Source organism: Lipotes vexillifer, unplaced genomic scaffold, assembly GCF_000442215.2.
Source record: "Lipotes vexillifer unplaced genomic scaffold, Lipotes_vexillifer_v1.1 scaffold1129, whole genome shotgun sequence".
Taxonomy (NCBI): domain Eukaryota; kingdom Metazoa; phylum Chordata; class Mammalia; order Artiodactyla; family Lipotidae; genus Lipotes; species Lipotes vexillifer.
In genome coordinates, this window is record NW_006789022.1 from 1,589,301 (window position 1) to 1,609,526 (window position 20,226).

A 20,226-nucleotide genomic window follows, 5' to 3' on the forward strand; every position below is an offset into this window, starting at 1 on the left:
CGTCCCTTTACTGTTTCCAGATCTGGAATTACGAAATGGTCCCTTCCTCCCAGGAGGCTCACCTCTTTGACATCCTCCGGGTCCCTCTTTGAGATGAACTGAGGAAGAAAGTTAAGAACCAGTGAGACCAGAGATTGACATCGCAGACACCCCATCACCCTGTAAAATCGGGGCCACCTCCTAGCCACCTTCAGAGGGGCAGAGCGCTTTGGCCAGTGGTATCAAGGTGTCCTGGCTTTAAGGCTTTGAGTGTAACTTTTAGCAGTTTTTCTACCATGCACCTTAGTTTCTTCATCTGTCAAATTGTTACCGGTCCTTGGACTCTTTAATCAACAGAAATTGATGAGGCCAGCTGAGAAATTCAGGTAAGGCTTCATTGGGACCTAAGGCTTTACTGGTTTGGGATGGAAAACAAGTAACATGTGCCCTTATCCGCTGTCTCCGAGGAGGGTTGACTGTTTCCTTAAATGGGGTGAGGGCAGGGGCAGATCAGTGGGTTGGGCTGGAGGGGCGGCTTAGGTGGTCTGCCCACCCCCTTGGTGGTGCTGTGTGCAGGGATCATGCGCAGTACCCTGCTTCTGCTCCAGGCACCTCAGAAGTTGCAACTAGTTTGTGGTCTTTTTGTATCTTATTGTTCATAATTGCCTAGACATTGCAGGCATGCAGTTATTTTTAGCCCCTTATAGTTTCTTTGTTTTCTGTTTGTCTAGGTGCAAGTGCAAGCACCCCAGTAAAGGGTCCCAGGTCCCAGCCTGTCTCAAAATGGGAGGCTCCAGCCCTAAAGGCCCGTCTAGAGGACTCCATTCTCAGCCCAACTTTTATCTCAGGTCCTTCAAAGGGCCAAGTCCCTGCATCTCCTTCTGAAAACAAAGAACCCCAAGTTCTCTAAAGAATGAGGTTCTGTCCCAGGAGCCACTTCTCCCTTACAAGAGGAAGCCTCTGTGTGTGAACACTCCCGGACACAGAAGAAACCCTCACTGGGGTTGTGACCCAGAAAGAGCAGACTGGTGTCTGAGGTGGAAAAAAAGACTCCATTTTCATTATGTTACGTTCATAATAATTTTTTAAAAAATCCTACAGCTTGAAGTAACTTTTGACAGTTTTCAAAACATCTGTTCATTATCCTAGACCCCAGGGAGGCAGACATGATTCACATGCCCATTTAAAAGATGAGGAAGTAGAGGCTCAGAGAGGGGACATGACCTGTGGAGGGATTGCTAGCACTGAAACCCAGGACTTTGCTTTTCACAACAGACTTGCCTAAAATATTTTGGATAAAAGCAACTATATTTAAAAACCATTGAGGAGGACTTCCCTGGTGGCACAGTGGTTAAGAATCCGCCTGCCAATGCAGGGGGCACGGGTTCGATCCCTGGCCCGGATGGATCCCACATGCCACGGAGCAACTAAGCCCGTGCGCCACAACTACTGAAGCTTGTGCACCTAGAGCCCATGCTCTGCAGCAAGAGAAGCCACCACAATGAGAAGCCCGCGCACTGCAATGAAAAGTAACCCCCCCCCCCCCCCCCCCCCCCCCCCCCCGTCACCACAACTGGAGAAAGCCCGCACACAGCAACAAAGACCCAACGCAGCCAAAAATAAAAACAAACAAATAAATAAATTTCTAAATCACTTTGGAAGTCTCTACATTTTTGCTCCACTTTAATAGTCACTAATGCACCAGTTTAATATTTGCCTACTTCAAAATTGTAAAAGTACAAAAATTTTACAGTGAAAAATCTTCCCCAGGCAGTTCTTGGATATCATTCTACAGATATTCTGTTATACTGTTTGTTTTTAATTCTTTTCATGATTTCCTCCGTCTTTATATATGCTTATAACGTTGTTACTGCTTCACACCTCAACTTCAGTCTTTATCTATTGACTTCCTGCTGTGTGAAGAGACTTACTCCTTAATTTCTTTTGACCTGTATGAACTTTTAGTCATACACAAACATTATTTTTTTTAAAAATTAAAAGTAATTCAACTCCTTAAAGGGTTTTTATATAAATATCAAACAAACCAATAGATAAAACTTACTCCAAAAGATTGGAGAACTAACCAGTATTTGAGTTGAGCCAGAGTTTTCATGTTAACTTAAAAGAAATTCACAGCCTGACGGATAGACGCTACGCGTTGCGCGTGGTCACCCACACCTCGCTGTCTGGGAACTGCTGTCACGCCCTTTTAAAAAGGCACCGCCCTCCTATGGCCTCGCCCCTTGATGGCTAAAGAAGTAAACTAAGGCCCTACCGGCACTTCCCCTTAAAGGGGAATCCACACCTGTCGTCTAACAGGGGAGCTTCCAGCAGCGTCTTGCCTTAACGTAAAACACGCCCCCCCCTTGTTAAAAGGGCAAAGTCCCCGCTGGGCCCCACCTCACCTGCGCCGTCACTTTGTACTCTGTGTAGCCCTTTGGGTGAGTCCGGGGGTCGGAGACTGTGTAGTGCCGCAGGAAGTCGTCCTTCGCCTGGCGGGACATGGCAATCGAGCTGGAGCAGAGCTGACCGCCGGCCTCCGCCTCCTCCACGCCGCCCCCGCCCCTGCCCCTCCAGGTCAGTCTCCGCCGGCCACAGCCTCTCCCGGGCCTGCGCCTTTCGTCCTCGGGCCCAGGGAGCGGGTCGCAAGTGACAGTGCAATTCTCGGCCAGGGCGCTTGGCCAAGGGAGCGTCTAAAAAGTCCTCGGTTGTTGGTAAAGCAGGAACTAAGTGATTTGAGAATAAGGATTGGGGAGGTTGGATCAACTCAGGTCAGCTTAGAGATAAGCCCACCCCATGCGATCGTAAACCCTCATCACAAATCTCCAAATGACTTCTCCTTTGCTTCCCAATTCCCTTCTTTCATCCATCCACCCAACTTTTATTGTGTTCAGTATGTGCAAGACATTGCCAAGTTATTTCCCTGTCTCCTTCCTGAGGATTCACTAAATTCACGTTTTCTGGAAAGGTGGGGGGAGCAAAAACAACTCCAGAGAAGCACAATGGTGTCATGGGTTCTGAAGTCACGTCTTACTAGCTGCAAAAGATTCCCTTAACTACTCGAGCCTCAGTTTGTCATCTCTAGAATGGGGATGTTTATAACAGAATCTACTGCAGTGGATATTTCTTTTTCCTTTGTTGGTCTGTCCAGCGTTCACCCCTGCCTCTTTCTGTTAGCACCACAGCACCAGATCTTTAGAGGTAGTTCGCTAGTATGTGCAGCCCTCCAGCCTCTTAATCCAGAATCCGAAGATGCCAGCCCCTTTCCTTGCCCCAGGTCCCAAGTGGGGGCGGGGGACTCCCTCCTGAAGCCTTGAATCTTGAGTGAGGGACAGAGGGCACAGTGCCTGGCAACGGGACTAAGTTGTTCCTTGAGTACAGTGCTGGCTGTGGGTTTGGCTGCCCAGCCTTTGGAGCACTCTGTTTTCTAAGCCTGGATGTCCGACCTCCATCGAGATGCCATGAGTTCCCGGTATGCTTCCAAGAGAGGCTTTTTCTGCTAAAGGCAGTAATCCGTGCCTGGGCAAACCATCCAGGACCCTGACTGATACCGCTGAAACCTAGTGGGGCCTGGGCACAGAGGCCTCCTTTTGTCCACCATTTCTTATAGGCAAGACTCCAACCTCCATGACCTTCCCTCAGTTCCAAAGGGCGGATTTGAACAGCTGCTCATCAAGGGAGGAGCAGCCAGGAAACTACCTGAGGTGAGATTAAAGGGACCAGAGAAGCTCATCAAGATTGAGATGACCACCTGAGATTAGCCTGCTCACGCCCTTATCTTGTCAGAGACCCCACCTTTTTTTTTTTTTTTTTGGTTAAATTTATTTTATTTATTTAATTTTTATTTTTGGCTGCATTGGGTCTTCATTGCGGTGCGCGGGCTTCTCATTGCAGTGGCTTCTCTTACTGCGGAGCACGGCGCACGGGCTTCAGTAGTTGTGGCGCACAGTCTTAGTTGTCCCACGGCATGTGGGATCTGCCCGGGCCAGGGCTCGAACCCGTGCCCCCTGCATTGGCAGGCGGATTCTTAACCACTGCGCCACCAGGGAAGCCCAGAGATCCCACCTTTGAACCACTGTTTTCAAACCCTCCATCAAATCCTCTGGGGTCGGGGCACATAGTTTTTCGAGACAGAAGCCCGCTGTGTCCCCTTTACCTGGCAAAGCAATAAAGCTATCCTTTCTACTTCACCCAAAACTCTGTCTCCGGGATTTGATTCGGCACCGGTGCACAGAGAGGCCGAGCTTTCGGTAACACCGCCACCACCAGGTTTCGAAGCTTGAATGCAGTACCATGGGTGAAGCGCTCATGGCTACCCTTGTTACTGGACCTCAGATGAGTGGGCGCTGTAACTCCAGAAAGAAACACAAAGCAAACTCTCAAATCAGACTCCTGGGAGCATGGAAAGAGGGGAGTACGTGCAGGAGGTGTTTGGGATGGAGTGGTGTCCCCTCCCACAGCCCACACCAGGGCTCCTCTGGAGACGCCTTTAGACATCTGCTCCTGGTCTTCAGAGTTGTCTCAGCAGGGCTGTGGCTCCAAGTTCCCTTCTTGCCCATCATTCCCTCCCTTCCCTTGCCCAGATGAGTGAGTCAACCCAGATCAGTGGATGGCTGAGTTCACATTGATTGGATCCTACTGGTTCAAATAATGATAATTATAGCTGACATACAGTGCTTATGACACAGAAGGAACCCACCCATTTGGTCCTCCTCCCAACCCTAGGAGGTAGGTGACACTATCTTTAACCCAAATGGAGAAACTGAGGCACAGACAGGTTAAGCAACGTGCTCAGCGTCAATCAGTAAGTGGCAGAGCCAGGGTTTGGCTCTGGAGACTGGGTGTCCGCTCACCGCAGGGATGGAACCTTGGGGACCACAGTGCCAGTCTTGCACAGAGGACAGGGCAAGAGGTTCTAAATTTCTACACTGAAGGACAGTTTATATTCTAAGGTTGTCCACCCAACATCCATTTCCCTTCTTCCACGAGGGATCCTAGTGGCAGTCTACGAGTAAATCAGTATCTCTTCCTCGCCTTTCCCTTGGGAAAACTGACCTTCCCTCATAAACACATTAGGCTCCCTCTATCTGGCACTTGAATTTCAAGCAGAGAAACAAAACCAGAATACAATGGAATATTACTCAGCCATAAAAAGGAATGAAGTTGAGTCATTTGTAGAGACATGGATGGACCTCGAGACTGTCATACAGAGTGAAGTAAGTCAGAAAGAGAAAAACAAGTATCATATATTAACGCATATATGTGGAATCTAGAGAAATGGTACAGATGGACCAGTTTGCAAGGCAGAAATAGAGACCCAGACGTAGAGAACAAACCTATGGACACAAGGGGGAAAAGGGTGGGGATGAATTGGAAGACTGCAACTGACATATATACGCTAATATGTATAAAATAGATTAACTACTGAGAACCTGCTGCATAGCACAGGGAACTCTCCTCAATGCTCTGTGACCTAAATGGGCAGGAAATCCAAAAAAGAGGGGATATGTGTATACATATAGCTGATTCACTTTGCTGTACAGTAGAAACTAACACAACATTGAAAAGCAACTATACCCAAATTAAAAAAAAGAAAAAGAAAACAGGTTAGTAGGGTGTAGTGGCTAAGCATGCTGGGTCCAAATCCCAGCAAGCCTGCTTCCTAGCTGGGTGGCTTTGAGTAACTCCTGTAAACTTCTGGAGGTTCAGTTCTTATACAGATGGGGACGCTGAGAGTCTGTCCTGCTTGGGGCTGTTCAATGTGACGGCAAGTGAGAGTGCTTCAAACCGAACCCTACAGAGTAAGGCCCCGCTGGTAGGACCACAGCAGAGGGCCCTTTGAAAACATCCATCTATCTTGCCACCTGGATGGGGGCCCTGGCATCCCCGCCCCCCCACCAGTTCCCATTCTTTCCCAGCTTCAGAGTGTGCCCTTTAGCCTTCAGGGAAGGCCCCTTCCCAGCTCTGCTCTTGGTGAGCTAACCTGGCTTGATGTCCACATCCTTCACCGGAGACCTTACCCCTCTGTGCTTCCCAAGAGCCCTTGTTCTGCTTTCCTTTTTTCTTCCTGTAATTATCTCTACTTGAACCAATGCTGCCCCACAGGGCTGTGCAGGTTGTCTACTGCACATGGGTTCCTGGCTGCAGTGGGAAGTTGGGAGCTGAAATTCAGCCCATGTTCCAGTCAATAAGCTGTGAGCCCTGATGTGGCGGTGCATTCCTTTTTCTAATTCATACCATCTGATGGTAGCAGTTGCTCTAGTAAACTTTCCTCCCATCCTCTCACCAGAAAACTTCTACTCATCCTTCACTCTCAGCTTTTTAAAAAAAATTAATTAATTTGGTTGCGTCACGTCTTAGTTGCAACCGGGGGGCTCCTTAGTTGCAGCAGGCAGTCTCCTTAGTTGCGGCTCACAGGCTCCTTAGTTGCGGCATGCACATGGGATCTAGTTCCTGGACCAGGGATAGAACCCAGGCCCCCTGCATTGGGAGCGTGGAATCTTAACCATTGCGCCACCCAGGTAAGTCCCAACTCTCAGCCTTCATGTCACCACCTCTGGGAAGCCCACCTGGACTCTTCCAAATGCAATTACACAGCGCTGTCCTGTGCTTCTATAATTCTTTGCCATCCCTTTGATACAGCGACAGTTAACCCTCTGACTGAAATCATCTGTCCCTTTCTGTCCCCCACTGGACTGTGGGTTCTAGGCAGTCTCTAGAGCTGTTGAATCAACAAATGACTCAGCCAGGAATGGGAGCGAGGAACAATTTATTCTCACAGCTGAGCGAATGGCAAGGCTCACAGCCTCAGTAGCAGCAGAGGCAGGCCCTCCCAGCCCCAGCCCTCTCCTCTTGGTACGGCAGCTGCAAGCAGGCCGGGTCAGGAGCCAGGGTGACAGCCAGGGCGGCAGCCCTCCTGCCATGGGAACCGGCTGGCCACAGTGCAGCAGTCAGCAGCAGTAGCAGCAGGTTACAGGGTGGGCAGGGGGTGTTAGCTGGCCTGGCTGACTCCCATCCCCCCGTGGATGGTGCCTGGTGAGGGCCTGCTGGGAGCGCCTCAGTCGGCCATGAAGATGCGGCTGGAGATGTCATCCAGGAGCCAGTCGATGCCGGGCAGCAGGTTTTCCCCAGTGACAGCGCTGCAGCCCTGGATGCACCAGTGGTGGCTGCGGATGGAGTCCAGCTCCAGGGCCTGGGAGGGTAGAAGGTGATGGTGGGCCCCAGTAACCACAGGCCCTGCCCACCCTCAGCCCCTGCCCTCTGCTGGCCCAGGGGAAATGCATGCCTCCCTCAAGGGCCTGCTTTGGGAAGCCTCCCTTGACCCCTGGTGAAGATCTGTCAGGGCCCCAGGGCACCCAGGCTCTCTGTACACCGCCACGCCAGTACTACCCCTTATTAATAAGATGGCAACAAGGGCATCCGACATTGTGCTATGGGCCCTACAAATGTCCTCTCATCCATTCCCCCCAACAGCCCCATAAGCCAGGGATGTGTTGGCCATTTTACTGAGGAGGAAACCTCAGAGAGGTTAAGCAACCTGTGTAAGGGCACACAGCTAGTAAGTGGCAGAACCTAGATTCTAACCCCACTCTTTCTCATTCTGGTGTTCAAGCTCTAGAATAGGAGTTAAGATGCAACCTGGGGTTACACAGGGCTGTGTTTAAATCCTGGCTTCTCTGCTTACCGGCTGCGTGACCTTGGGTGAGTTACCTAACCTCTCTAAGCCTGCTTCACCATCTGTAGAATGATTATAAGAGTCCCTACCTCATGAGGTTGCTTTGAGAAATGAATGAGTTAATCTATGCAAAGAGCCTGGCACATAGAAAGCACCCACTGCTTGCTGGCTACTGTTATCCTGTGGAATAATCTATTTGCAGGTCTGCCTTCCCCCAGGCTGTGGGGCACAACTATATCCTATTAATCACTGAATCTCCAGTATCCCAAATAGGTCCAGCCACACAGGAGGGGCTAATAAATGTTTTTTAAATAAATGAACAAAGAAATGCGTGCCCCTTTTCCTCCGTGAGCCTGCGTCAAGGCCTGGACTCACCTCACGGATATCGTTAGAGGACAGCGCTCCAGGCAGGTCCTGCTTGTTGGCAAAGATGAGGAGGGTCGCTCCGGCCAGGCGCTGGGGAAGAGAAGCAGAGGGGGCCAAGGGGGTGGAAGCTCAGAGGGCAGCCTGGCCCCTGGGGTCAGAGGTCAACCTGGAAGCTCAGGGCAAGTTCCCGTGGTAGTTGCGAAGGCACAAGCGGGGTGCGTAGTGTGGAGACGGCCTTCGTGTCCAGCCATTTATGGGGTGGAGGGAGCCCTGGGCTGGGCTGGGACCCTGGTTCCAGCCCAATCACCAGCCCAGTGGGCACTTCTCTCCTCCATGCCTCACATTCCTCTTCCATAAATGGGGAGGGTGTGATGGGTAAGATGCTCCCCGGTTCTAGACTGCTCCAATCTGATGACCTGACGTGCACAAGGAATGCAACTGTCCCAGAGGCTATGGGGTCTGTTGGAAATGACCTTTCCCTCTTCCAAGTTCATTTGGCCCTCTAACTGTCCCACTACCCTGACAGGCCTGACTCTCTGCCTGTGATTCCAGTTATTTCCATATATGTGTTTGTGACTGGGAGTTCCTCCATGTGGATGGTGGATCTGGCCCTTAAAAAGGGCCATGACATGCCAGGCCAGGGCTGAGCATTCAACAGCCAGGGTCTCATTGGACCTGCTCAACACCCCTGTTTACGTCAGTTGTCCCTCCATAATTAATAACAGCTCTCTTTTACTCTCAAAAGTGTCCTGGTTTTCAACTAAATGAAGTGTAGTAACCTGGCTCAAACCCTGGAACAGAGAAAGGACATTAGTAGAAAAACTGGTGAAATCCAAACAAAACCTGTAGTTCAGTTAATAGTAACTTACCAATGTTAAGTTCTTAGTTTTGCCATTTGTATGGCAGTTCTGTAAGATGTTCACATTAAGAGAAGCTAGGTGAAAGATATATGGGGTATCTTTTTACTATCATTGTAACTTTTCTGTAGATCTAAAATTTTATTTAAAGAAGAGCATTTTGGCCCAGACAATAAATTTTAAGATCGCCATAATTATAATGCCCATCTGAGAGATGAGGCAGTGGAGATTCAGAGAAGTTAAGTGCCTTGCCTGAGGTCACACAGTGAAGAGTCCGCCTGCTGAGCCAGGTTCCACTGCTTCCCAAAGCTTCACACACTGGCCTCAAGTCATCCTCCCTGAAGCCCAATTCAAGGTGCAGAAACTGAAGCTCAGGGTGGTGAAGCAGTGACATCGCAGGGACGTAAACTAATGTCTCCATCCACAGAGTGTCCTGCTCAAGGCACTGTGGGCCTCCCTAGACCAGGTGTACAGGTTGTCTCTGCCTCCACAAGGGTGCTGGACACGTGGTGAGGGCTCAGTGAAGGAAGAGACCCCACGTGAGGTGTCCCTCTGGGTTCACGGCCCCCTCAGGGAATCTGCTGAGGAAGGCGTGCACACATCCACATGTGCGCACAAAGTATTGGGGCCCGGACACTGGGGAAAGCCCCGCTTCCCCTGCTCAGCCAGGCCTCCTGCCCACCTCCTCCACCAACAGGTTCTGGAGCTCCCGCTGGCAGTCCCGCATGCGCTGGCGGTCGGCGCTGTCCACCACCCAGATGAGGCCGTCGGTGCTCTCAAAGTAGTTCCGCCAGTAGGACCGCAGGGACTTCTGGCCGCCCACATCCCAGATGTTCAGCTTGAATCTGGACAGGGAGGGGGTGGCTGGAGGTCAGCCTGGCCCCTCGCCTGCCCTCCCTGCCCTGCTCTGGGCGGGCCGCCCCTCGGGGACCCTGCTCACCCTCGGTGCTCCAGGGTCTTGATGTTGAAGCCCAGTGTCGGGGAGATGGTGTCGATGTCTTCCCCATTGAACTTCTTGAGGATGGTTGTTTTGCCAGCATTGTCCAGGCCACTGGGGTGTGCCAGGTTAAGGAGAAGCCCCCATGCTCTGCAGCCTGGTGACATCATCACAGTGCCCCTCTCTTGGGGAAAAATCATTTCCCACCACATATCAAAATAAGTTGAATACATGCCAGACCCACACGATAAATGTGAAAGTATCAAGAAATACCTTATCATCTTCTGACCAGAGGCTCCTTAATTCATCCCACAACATATACTGAAGGCCTACTCTGTGCCAGAATACCTCTGGTGCTGGGGGTGGCCTGGAGTCACAGTCCCCACCTTGTGCAGCTTACACTCTAGTGCAGGACAGTGGCACGGTGCACACAAGTGAGAAGGAAGGCGCTGTCAGAGCCCGGTGAGTGTCAGCACAGTGAAGAGGCTTTCGGAGAGGGCCATCGAGGAGCGTCCTTTAGCTCAGCACCAGGGAAGGCCTCTCTGACCGTCTCGAGCTGAGGCCCAAAGTGCAAGAAGCCAGCTTTTTGAAGGACTGGGGGAAGAGCATTCTAGGCAGAGGGAATAACAAAACAAAGTATCTGGAGGCAGCCACCCTTGCCTTTTCTGTTTTTCGAATATTCCAAACCCTTTGCTGCTGAGCATGCACACAAATGGGTAAGTTCAGCAGCAGAAGAGAACCACCCTCCTCTTTCCTTCGAACACTTAAGGGGGCCTGCAGCTGGGAGGGGCGCGGGAGGACCTCTCCAGAGACCCAGCCGTAGTCCCTGATAATTGGCGGCTGATCATCCCCCCTCACGGGCCCCAGCTCCAGCATCCATGCTTCCTTCTCCACTGGATGCTTCCTGTCAGCTGACAAGAAACAAACAACACCCTCTCTTTTTTTTTTTTTTTTTTTTTGCGGTACGCGGGCCTCTCACTGCCGTGGCCTCTCCCGTTGCGGAGCACAGGCTCCGCAGGCTCAGCGGCCATGGTTCACGGGACCAGCCGCTCCGCGGCACGCGGGATCTTCCCAGACCGGGGCACGAACCCGCGTCCCCTGCATCGGCAGGCGGACTCTCAACCACTGCGCCACCAGGGAAGCCCCAACACCCTCTCTTGATCCCTCTCCCCCTTTTCCTTTATTTCCTTCCCTTTATAGCAAATCTCAGAACTGTTGTCCACACTCACCCTCTCCAATTTCTATCCTCCTTCTCTTTCTGGAACCCGTTAGACTTTTGCTCCCACTGCTTCCCCGAAACTGCTCTGGCCAAGGTCAGTCCTTAGAGACGCCATGTTGTTCTCCACTGGCTGGGCAGTCCTCAGCCTTCTTACCCCTGCTCAATGAGCAGCGCTGACCGAGTCCAGCCCCGTACCCCACTCCGGGACACGCCCTTGCCCGGTTCTCCCCTGGCCTCCCTGGTCATTCCTCCTCATCTCCCTGACCTCTAGATCTGAGCAGCCTAGGTTCTCTTCCCTGTCCACACTCCCTCCCTCAGTGATCTCATCCGGGATCACGGCCCTCAAATACCATCTTTATGCTGATGACTCCCAAATTCACACGTCCCACCCAGCTGCTCCCCTGGACGTTGGTCCCTATATCCAGCTGCCCAGCTGACGTTTCTAGGATGTCTCAGAGGCATCTCACACGGCGCAAGCTGAGCCCTCATCCTCCCCCCCCGAATGTGTTCCCCGCCCCCTCCTACCTCTCAGCAAGTGGCTCCTCATTCTTCTAGTTGCTCAGGCCAGAAACCTAGGAGTCACACTTGACTTTACACTCCTTCTCACACTCGTGTCCCATCCAGCAGCAATTCCTACTGGCCTACTATCAAGACGTCCCTCAACTTCCATCACCTCACTGCTTCCATCGTGATCCAAGCTCCCATAGTATCTCACCTGTGTTACTGCAGTGGCCTAACTTGTCTCAGATCTCACCTCCTCTCTGCACTTCTCATTTAAGGAAAAGTCCCCGACTGTATGGCACAGGGAACACTACTCAGTATCCTGTAATAACCTTTATGGGAAAAGAATCTGAAAAAGAATGGACATATGTAAACGTATAACTGAGTCACTCTGCTGTACACCTGCAACAAACACAATATTGTAAATCAACTATACTCTGATATAGAATGAAAATTAAATTTTAAAAAAAAGAAAGAAAAACAAGGAAAAGTCCGGAACCAAATGTTCCCACGTGAGGTGGCTCTTCCATCTGACCTCCTTGACAGTCCTTTGAACACACCAGCTGAGTTCCTCCTTGGAGACCCTTACACTTGCTGCTCCCTTTGTTTAAATAATTTTCCCCAGGTATCTACATGGTTCATCCCTCACCTGTCTGTCTTTATTCAACTGTTATTTTCTCAGTGTGGCCTTCTTTGACCACCTTATTTAAGCTGCATTATTCTCCGTACATGCTATGCATTTTACTCATTTTGTTAAGGTCTTTCTCCCCTCAGCATTACATAATGTCCGTGAAGGTCGGGTTTTTTTGTTTTGCTGTTTTACCCCAGCCCCCAGGACAGTGCCTAGCACACAGTAGGCGCTCAATAAATGTTTACTGCATGAGTGAATTCTCTGTGCCTTTCTCAGAGTTCTTCAAAACATACATGATGTAAATATTATTTTTAAGTTATCTGCGCACAGAAATGTCTTCTTTCTTCTGCGGTGCCCCCGGGCCTGGCACAGAGGAAGGCGAACGAGTGCAGATGACTGCTAATGGGACTCAGAAGGTCAGCGGGGCCCTCGGGCCTGCAAGCCGTCAGCTGCGGGAACACCGACTGGCCGTGAGGCAGGAAGGAGACGCACGGTTGGACCCACGGGCTGAAAAACCCGCGGACTGCACACCCACTTCTCCCAGGAGTGAAGGGCGGGGCCCACACGCCCCCTGGATTCCGACCTTGAGGGCGGGGCCGAGGCCGGGCACCTTCCGACAGGGAGAGGAGGCGCCCAGAGCCCGAGAGGACAGCGGCCCCACGCTCGGGCCAGACCGACGGGTGGTAACGTTCGAGTCACCTCCGGGCCCCACCTCCCCCTACACTGGGACATCTGGTCCGGCCGCTGCGCCTTTACGCCCACACCTTTGGCCTTAGGAACGAAGCCCCCCCGCCCCCCCCGCCCCGAGCCGGTGGTACGGCCTCCTCCCGGCCACCCACCAAAAGCTTTGGTAGGGCCCACGAGCGTGACGCACAAAGGGCAGTTGGTATGGGCCGGCCGGCAGCACATCCCGCAGCCGGTAGGGGGCGCCTGGCACCGCCCACCCGGCGGGGGCCCCCTGCTACCCTCGCGGCTCCGGCATCGGGGAGGATACAGCATGAGCAGTCTCAGCTCCCGCTCTTTCTGCTTCATCTTCTTCAGAATGGTCAGAAGCCCCATGTCCCAGTAGCCCCTTACCGGCCGCCGTTTCTTCGTAATCCCGGGACCCCTTTCCCTGCTCCTATTGGCTATCACGCCCACAGACAGCACAGCCTATTGGCGGGCTCAGCGCTTAGTCCCGCCTTCGCTCCCACGTGACTGTGAAGCTGCCTGGCGGTGCTGCAACGGGCGGTCCCTCTAGCGGCGCTGGCGGCTTGTGCGCGGCCCCCTGCGTTAACCCTTAGCATCCCGAGGGCTTGGGTGACTAGAGCATCGCCATTCTTTCCTTTCCAGGACCCCAGGCTCGGCTGGGAACGGAAACCTGAAATTCCTGGGTTGTATCTTGGCTGCATATAGGGAGTAGGAGTTCTGACTTAGGAGCCAGAACCAAGAGCCCCAAGGATGTTGACGTCACCCTGCGGCCACTGTGAGGCTCAGTTCCCCGGAAGCATGGTCCATATCCTGCTCATCTTGGGAGTGGACATCATCCCAAATCTGCCAGTTACAGGGCTCCCCTACTTTTCCTGGCTCCTGAAATCGTAGAGGGTAGCCCGGGGATTCTCCATCCAGGGTGGAAATGGCCTTTAGGGCCCCTTTGGAAATGTGTGGAGGCGTCATTGGATTGTACCGATTACAAGGTAGAGTCCCTGTCGTTTAGAGGTCAGGGGAAAGACTTGCACAAAGAATTGTCCTGCCCAAGATGCTCATTGTTTCGTTATTGAGAAGCATAATTTTCATTTTGCCGATAAGAAAATTGAAGCTCACATGGTGCTTAGCGTGATTGACATAGTGACTGGCATACAGTAGGTGCTCAGTAAATATTTGTGGTTGAATGAATGACTCTGCAAGAGTTTGGTTCTTAGCCTTAGCGCTCAAGTCCAGAAAAAGTGAGGAAGCCGAGGCCGGAGACTAGACATATTGTAAACACAGAAGGGTGAGCCTTATTGTCTTTTCTTGAGCCCTTCCCCCAGGCCACCACAGGGTAAATGTGAGTAGGCAGCAGAGTGGGCTCTTTCTAATGCTTGGGAAAGAACAGTGAGGCACCAGGTGAAGATAATGGCTAACTTCTGTGTCATTTTATAAAGCATTCACGTTTTCTACTTTGTCCTCCCCGCAACCCTGAGAGGTTTATTTCCTTTTTGTAGATGTGATAGTGGAGTCCCCAGAGTTTAAGGAGCTTGGGCAGCAATTTAAACTCGGGTCTGGTCAACAGGAAAGGGCACTGTTTTTCTGGGTCCCTCCATGGTGTTTGTCTAGAGAGGGAGAGGTCTGGAGTGAGCTGGAGCTCCCCATCTTGCAGAAGAAGGTTGTAGACAGATGAGGGCTGGACAGAAGCGGGTGCCTGGTTGGGCGCCTTCCATCAGCACCATTTGCTGTCCACCAAGCGCACACAAGGGAAGAAAGTGAGTGTAACTCCTCTTCAAAGCCTTTGAGACACAACTAAGATCACAATGTGTTGCCATCCTGCCTCCATGAGTCTATGCTACAGAATTTCTAGCACCAGCACGTGGACCTTTATGAAAAGGAAGTTCACTTTGGCATGGTTTGGAACAGCAAGAAATTGGAAAAAATCTAAGTGCCTTCACCGGGGATCAGTTACCTAAGCCAGGGTACCCCTGTGTGGTGGGTTCCATGAAGCCTTTGAGAAAGGTGAAGAACCTGTGTGGAAAGCTGTCCATGCCACATATTAAGTGGGAAAAAACCCCGAATTTCAAACCCATTTTAACATTTAAAATAACAATAACCCCCTAAACAATGTTTTTTCACACTATGGGATACAGCCCATTAAGTATATTGTGAAATTATTTTAGTGTCACAAGTTGAAATGTATGAAATTGCCCATATTTGACCATTTTGACAACAAAGATATCAGTTTCATATAGCTCAACCTAGTAGCATTAGCAAAAATTAAATAGAATGAACAGAGCAGAAAACATTGCTGCCGGTGCCCCCTTGAAGAGAAGGTAAGTGGTGTTTGTTGAAACATTTGTTTCAGATACTTATATGGATATATGTACACACTGAGTCACAGTCACAAAAGTTTTTAAATTGCTGCAGTTTCAACTGTTGACTCTGGAGCAGTTTTGAGGGAAACTTAAAATTATTACCATAAGCACTTCTGGATTGTTTTACTTTATTACTACTACTGGCATTGAAATCCTTGCTTAAATGTCAGGCTTTAAAGCCCTGTCCTGTCCAAGCTGTTATTGTAGCTTCCCAGGGGTTAGAGTAGGATTCCAGTGGACACCAATTTGAAAAACAACCTCATAGCTTGGTGAAACATTAGGAGACCAGGGGGTAACTGTATTGAACTTTTGAATAATGATTGCCAGTAGCTAGAAGTCAAGGGTAGGGGAGTGAAGGTGGAGGGGCTTTTAAGGACCGATGTAGGGGCCTCGTGACAGTATTTTCATTTGCCTCATGGAAAGGTAGAAAGGGTGCTCCTGAGGAAATAAAATCTTTGGGGAATACCTTTGGAAGAAAACTGGGAAAGAAGATCTTTAGAGCTGTAGTTATATATAACTGTGAATATATATATATACACAGGAAATAATCATGAGATTAAAATACCCAAATCCTGACAGCTGTGAAACAGGCGTTTGAAGGGAGAGTTTCTTGGGGCTAAGTAAGTGGATTATAACTTGAGGGTAGAGTTCTAGATGCCTTTTAAAAGGGCAAATTTACCCAATGTCTGGGGAGGAAAATTTGGCTTTATGGTTTTAATTTTAAGAGGGAGGTGTAGCCTTTTTGATCCAGACAGTCCATGTGTCACCTTTATAATCATAAAGGAAACTTTATTTGTTACTCAGGAACAGCAAGAACAACAAAAAGCCAGGGGAAAAGACCCTGCTTAAGTATAATTGTTGATCATTAAGCATTAGCAAGAAGTATATCTTAAGTATTTTATTTATTTATTTGTATATATAAATATTTAAGCTTGCTCTAGATGAATTTCCTATTTGATTCTTTTAAACTGTAATGTTCATATGAGGTGGTTTAAAATCAAGTTACAGTTTTGATAAGAGGAATCCTGTTTTTCTCTCTGTTGAAACACATCTGTGATGCAAGTTTTATTTTGGGGACCACATGCATATGACAGAGTCACCAACCAGCACTTGATGGCAGCATACCCAAGTGTAGCTTTCGTCCTACTAATGAGTAAACAACTGGAGGCTTGAATGTACATCCTGATCACTGAAACAGCAACTGCCTACAGACGACAGTTCTACCCTGGCCTGCTCCTGTACTCCCACACCCCTTCTCTCTCTATAAGCCTTAAGTATCCAAGGGCCATCCTGTCCCCAGTGCATGTGTACGACATGCAGGCCACAGCAGAATGCCTCAAACGGCAAGTCAGAGTGTTTGAGCATCCTCATTCTAGGTCTCAGCCCAGCTGCCTCTTGTGGGAGACAGAGGAGGTATCCGCTTCAGCCTCCAGATGACACAATGTCATCCTCCTCAGGGCACGTGACATCCTCAGGCCTTTCCAGAACCTTAGGAGTGATTAAGGATACGACAATCTGAGCTATTCCAACAACCACGTCCACGTCTACCTGACCTGTGCCTTGGCATCCCCGGGAGTAAGGCTGTGCCAGCAGCTTCGTGTCTCTGCGGGGCCTGGCCTGGTGAATGGGGCTCGGGGGAGGGAGTAGTTGCTGTGCTTTCACTCAGCAACCTGAGAGGCAGGTACCACACTTACCTCCACTCGACAGATGAGCCGGGGCTCCACTCACCCAGATTGCTGCCGCAGCCTCTCCACCCATTTCCCTGTTCCTCCTCCCCGAGGCAGAGGGACCTTTTAACCTCTGGTCACATCATGTCTGGCCTCTGCTCAAAGCCCTCCACTGGGGACTTCCCTGGTGGTCCAGTGGGTAAGACTCCACGCTCGCAATGCAGAGGGCCTGGGTTCGATTCCTGGTCGGGGAACTAGATGCCGCATACACGCCGCAACTAAGAGTCTGCGTGCCGCAACTGAGTCTACATGCCGCAACTAAGACCGGGTCCCGCCTAAATAAATAAATATTTTAAAAAAAAAAAAGCCCTCCACTGTCTGCTGGGTACTCCCCGTATCTTTACGTGTTGGAGCCTAAGGGCTTCAGTGGCCTACCAGGCCCTGCATGAGTGGTCGCCACGGCTCTGTTCCCCCATCACCTGTTCCTCCCCTGCTTACCAATTCTCCAGCTGGCCAGTGCATTAGGGGCCAGCACCCCTAACCCATACCTCCCTGTCACCTCCCTCTTTTCAATTTTTTGCTCAAATGTCCAATGTCTCAAAAAATTTTTTTGTTCAAATGTCACAGTAAGGCCCAGCCTGACCGCCCTATTTAAGTCTGAAACTGCTCAGTCCCCTACCCACCTTCCCCAAATTTATTTTGCTCTATATTCCCCCGTGACAGTTAAGGTCATCTACCAGCCTATATAATTCCCTTAATTTATTACATTTATTCTCCCCCACCTCTCCGTCCCCTCTAGAATGGAAGCACCATGAGGGCAGAGAGTTGGATCTTTTTTTTTTTAAAGCTGTCTCGCAGCACCTAGAACAAGGCCCGCCACATAGTAGATGCTCAATAAATATCCGTTAAGTAAAAGGAATGGAGCAGAGTGTTCATTAACTGCTTTCTAGCTACTCACCCAACCAGAAAGCAGCAGAACCTCATCAACCTTGTTCCTAACCACCAGGCTTCTTAGTCCCCAGACCAAGGCAGGCCTGGCCCCCACCGTCTCCTGTGAGATCCCACAGAGGGTAACTCCTAGATGAGGCCCAAACCGAGGAGGGCATCTCATAGGCAGCCCTCCTGCACATGTCCAGAGTGGGAGCTGGGGCCTGGAGTGGAAGGCAGGGAAGTGCCAGGTCTCCTGTGCCCACATGTCCACTCTCAGTTCAATGGTCAGCCCCTGGTTCGGTAAAATGCCCACTCTGTTCTTTCAAATGGCACAACCCCCCTCAGCCTTGGAGGTGTCCACCTCCCAAGAGGCCTCAGGCTAATCCCAACCTCCAGCCACAGAAAAGGGGCCTTCCGAGGTCAGTTGTCACATTCCTTCATTTTCCATAGAGGAAATTGAGCCCCAGAGAGGGCACAAGGCTGCCTGAGGCCTTGCACTTGGTAGCACCTGACTACAGGTGAACCCAGGTCTCCTGGGACAACTTCCTAGCCGCCTTCTGGCTGGGGCCCCCTCCCGGGTTCAGGAACCCGTGGGCCCAGGACCATCCTCAATGGTGCTTCAGTGAAGTTCAGCAGTCCTGCCCCCTCTGACCCACGGCAGGTTCTGCCACAGGTGCGAATGCTCCCCACTCTTCTGAGGGTGCCCTGTGTCCCTGTTATTTCCACTCCAGAGCTGGGAGACGTTAGCTGGATCGGCGAGGAGTAAGATGGGAAGAGCGCACCGGAGCTGCAGCAGAACCCCGTCTGCCTGGCTCTGCCTCCTCCCCGCCCGGGGCCAAGTACCTTCCTCTCACTGAGCCTGTTTCCCCAGCTATAAAGCGAGGAGACTGGACGACAATCTCTAGAATCTTCTGACCATGACCGACTGCCAATCCACCTTGCCAAAGCTCTTAGCACCCTTGGTACAAGTCCTGGGCTGGGTCAGCCAAGGCAAGCCCTCTCTTGTCTGTGCTTGTGAGTAACTGGCCACACAGGGTTGGGCTTTATCCCCCATCCCACCCCAGCCCTCCAGGCTCTTGCTCGTGACCCTGGCTGGCCCCTTCCCCAAACCAGCCTCTGAGTGAGGCCCTCCTGTCTCTCAGAGCTCTTGTGGGAACCGACACAGAAGCTAAGAAGGGAGAGAGCTGTTTGAGGAGTGGAAAGGCTCCCTCCAGGGCCAGGGTGATTGTCTTTTCCCTCCAGGGTCCAGGATCTCAGCAGGGTGCCCAGCGTGGACTTCTCCACCATCCAAAGTGGACAGTGGGAATGTGACATCACAAAGGAGGTACAGCCAGGGACACTGGGACAAGAAGGAGCTCCCTGGTGACTGCTTTCCATGCATGGTTTCAGTTATCATGACAGCCTATTATACAGACAAGGAAACTGAGGCCCAGAGAAACCAAGGGCCCTGTCCAAGATCACATGGTTAAAAGAGGCAGAGCAGGGATTTGAACTCAAGCCTGTTTGGGACTTGGACCACCGGGGAAAATCCACGTGCTGTGGTCACTACTGCCACATCCCACGAAACCCTGGGAGGCTCGCTGACTCTTCAGTGCTCAGTTGTTTATAATTTATAGTCCCTGCCCTCTTCCAGAAGTTTAAGTCAGCTTCCCAGAAAGATGTGTACGTTCAAGGAGTAGCAGAGAATCAGAAGCACAAGGCTTTGGAGGCAGCAGGGGGCCCAGCAGGACTTGGGGGGGGGTGGAACGTGCGCCAGCTCCCACCTAGGACTCGGCAGTGATGGTGTCATAGAGCCCTGTGAAGTCACCCAGTTCCTAGGAGGCCCAGCTATTGGCAGATTCCAGCTTTAATGAGAGCCCCCAAGGTCAAGGTGCTGTGCTGAAGTGAAAGTCAATCCTTTCCTCCCTATGCCCTGGGTTGTCCCCACAATGTCGCTGCCCCAGTCCTTGCCCAGCATTCAGTTCATCTGGAGTCATCCCCTTAGTAAGCCTTTCCTTTCCCACTTATGGGTCCCTGTGAAACAATAAAAAGAGAGAGGGCTAGGCTTGGTGTCAGAGACAAGTGGGGATTGAGTCCATCCCACCTGGGGATGTGACCTGGCCAAGGGATGTACCGCTGAGCGGCAGCTTCCTCATATCTGAATCTGAACCAAGGTGGTGGTGTCAGCCCAGCATTCGTTCCCCCTTCTCCAGACAATATCACCCCAGTACCCTCTGGAAGTTTCCCCTCCCTCACCCCTAGTCCCTATGGGACCCCAGCTTTAACTATTTCACCTTACCTGCTGGCCACAGTGACTGATGTCAGGAATAGCTGCAGGACTCAAGCCAGACCAAGCAGAGCCAGGCCTGGGACCTTTGTTGGAAGTATTGGGAAAGTGGCAGGGGATGGAGGGATGCCCCCTCCTGGGGCAGCTAAGCTGG

The 20,226-nt window shown here is 51.2% G+C and overlaps 2 protein-coding genes across 4 annotated transcripts in view; both read right to left on the minus strand.

The window, feature by feature from the left end:
- The window catches only part of SNX15 (sorting nexin 15), an 8,464-nt gene extending 5,853 nt beyond the window's left edge, over positions 1 to 2,611 (minus strand). Inside the window, exons 1-2 of one of the 2 annotated variants that reach the window (XM_007462027.1) lie at positions 2,385 to 2,540; positions 63 to 98 (exon numbers count right to left, since the gene is read on the minus strand). In XM_007462027.1, coding sequence (XP_007462089.1) covers positions 63 to 98; positions 2,385 to 2,483 — 135 coding nt within the window. In that variant the 5' untranslated portion in view covers positions 2,484 to 2,540. Of the gene's footprint in view, positions 1 to 62; positions 99 to 2,384 lie in introns of both variants that reach the window. The other variant, XM_007462028.1, reaches the window with a different exon arrangement.
- A 4,119-nt stretch (positions 2,612 to 6,730) lies between these two features.
- Positions 6,731 to 13,310, minus strand: ARL2 (ARF like GTPase 2). 2 transcript variants are annotated; one of them, XM_007462029.1, is made up of 5 exons: positions 13,160 to 13,310; positions 9,818 to 9,928; positions 9,560 to 9,722; positions 8,030 to 8,110; positions 6,731 to 7,171 (listed from the first exon to the last, which is right to left on the minus strand). In XM_007462029.1, exons 1-5 carry the CDS (start codon positions 13,222 to 13,224, stop codon positions 7,037 to 7,039), a joined length of 555 nt encoding a protein of 184 aa, XP_007462091.1. In that variant the 5' UTR covers positions 13,225 to 13,310; the 3' UTR covers positions 6,731 to 7,036. The 2 variants fall into 2 exon arrangements, with proteins under 2 accessions (XP_007462091.1, XP_007462092.1); XM_007462030.1 differs by lacking the exon at positions 8,030 to 8,110 and having other exon boundaries at positions 7,037 to 7,171; positions 13,160 to 13,224.
- Between the last annotated feature and the right edge of the window lie 6,916 nt (positions 13,311 to 20,226).

Coding starts and splice junctions, on each gene's coding strand:
- ARL2 (XM_007462029.1), bottom strand. CDS start 13,224: ATGGGGCTTCTGACCATTCTGAAGAAGATGAAGCAGAAAGAGCGGGAG. Junction 9,723..9,817: donor AAGACCCTGGAGCACCGAGG/GTGAGCAGGGTC, acceptor CTCCCTGTCCAG/ATTCAAGCTGAACATCTGGG. Junction 7,172..8,029: donor CCTCTAACGATATCCGTGAG/GTGAGTCCAGGC, acceptor CTACCCTCCCAG/GCCCTGGAGCTGGACTCCAT.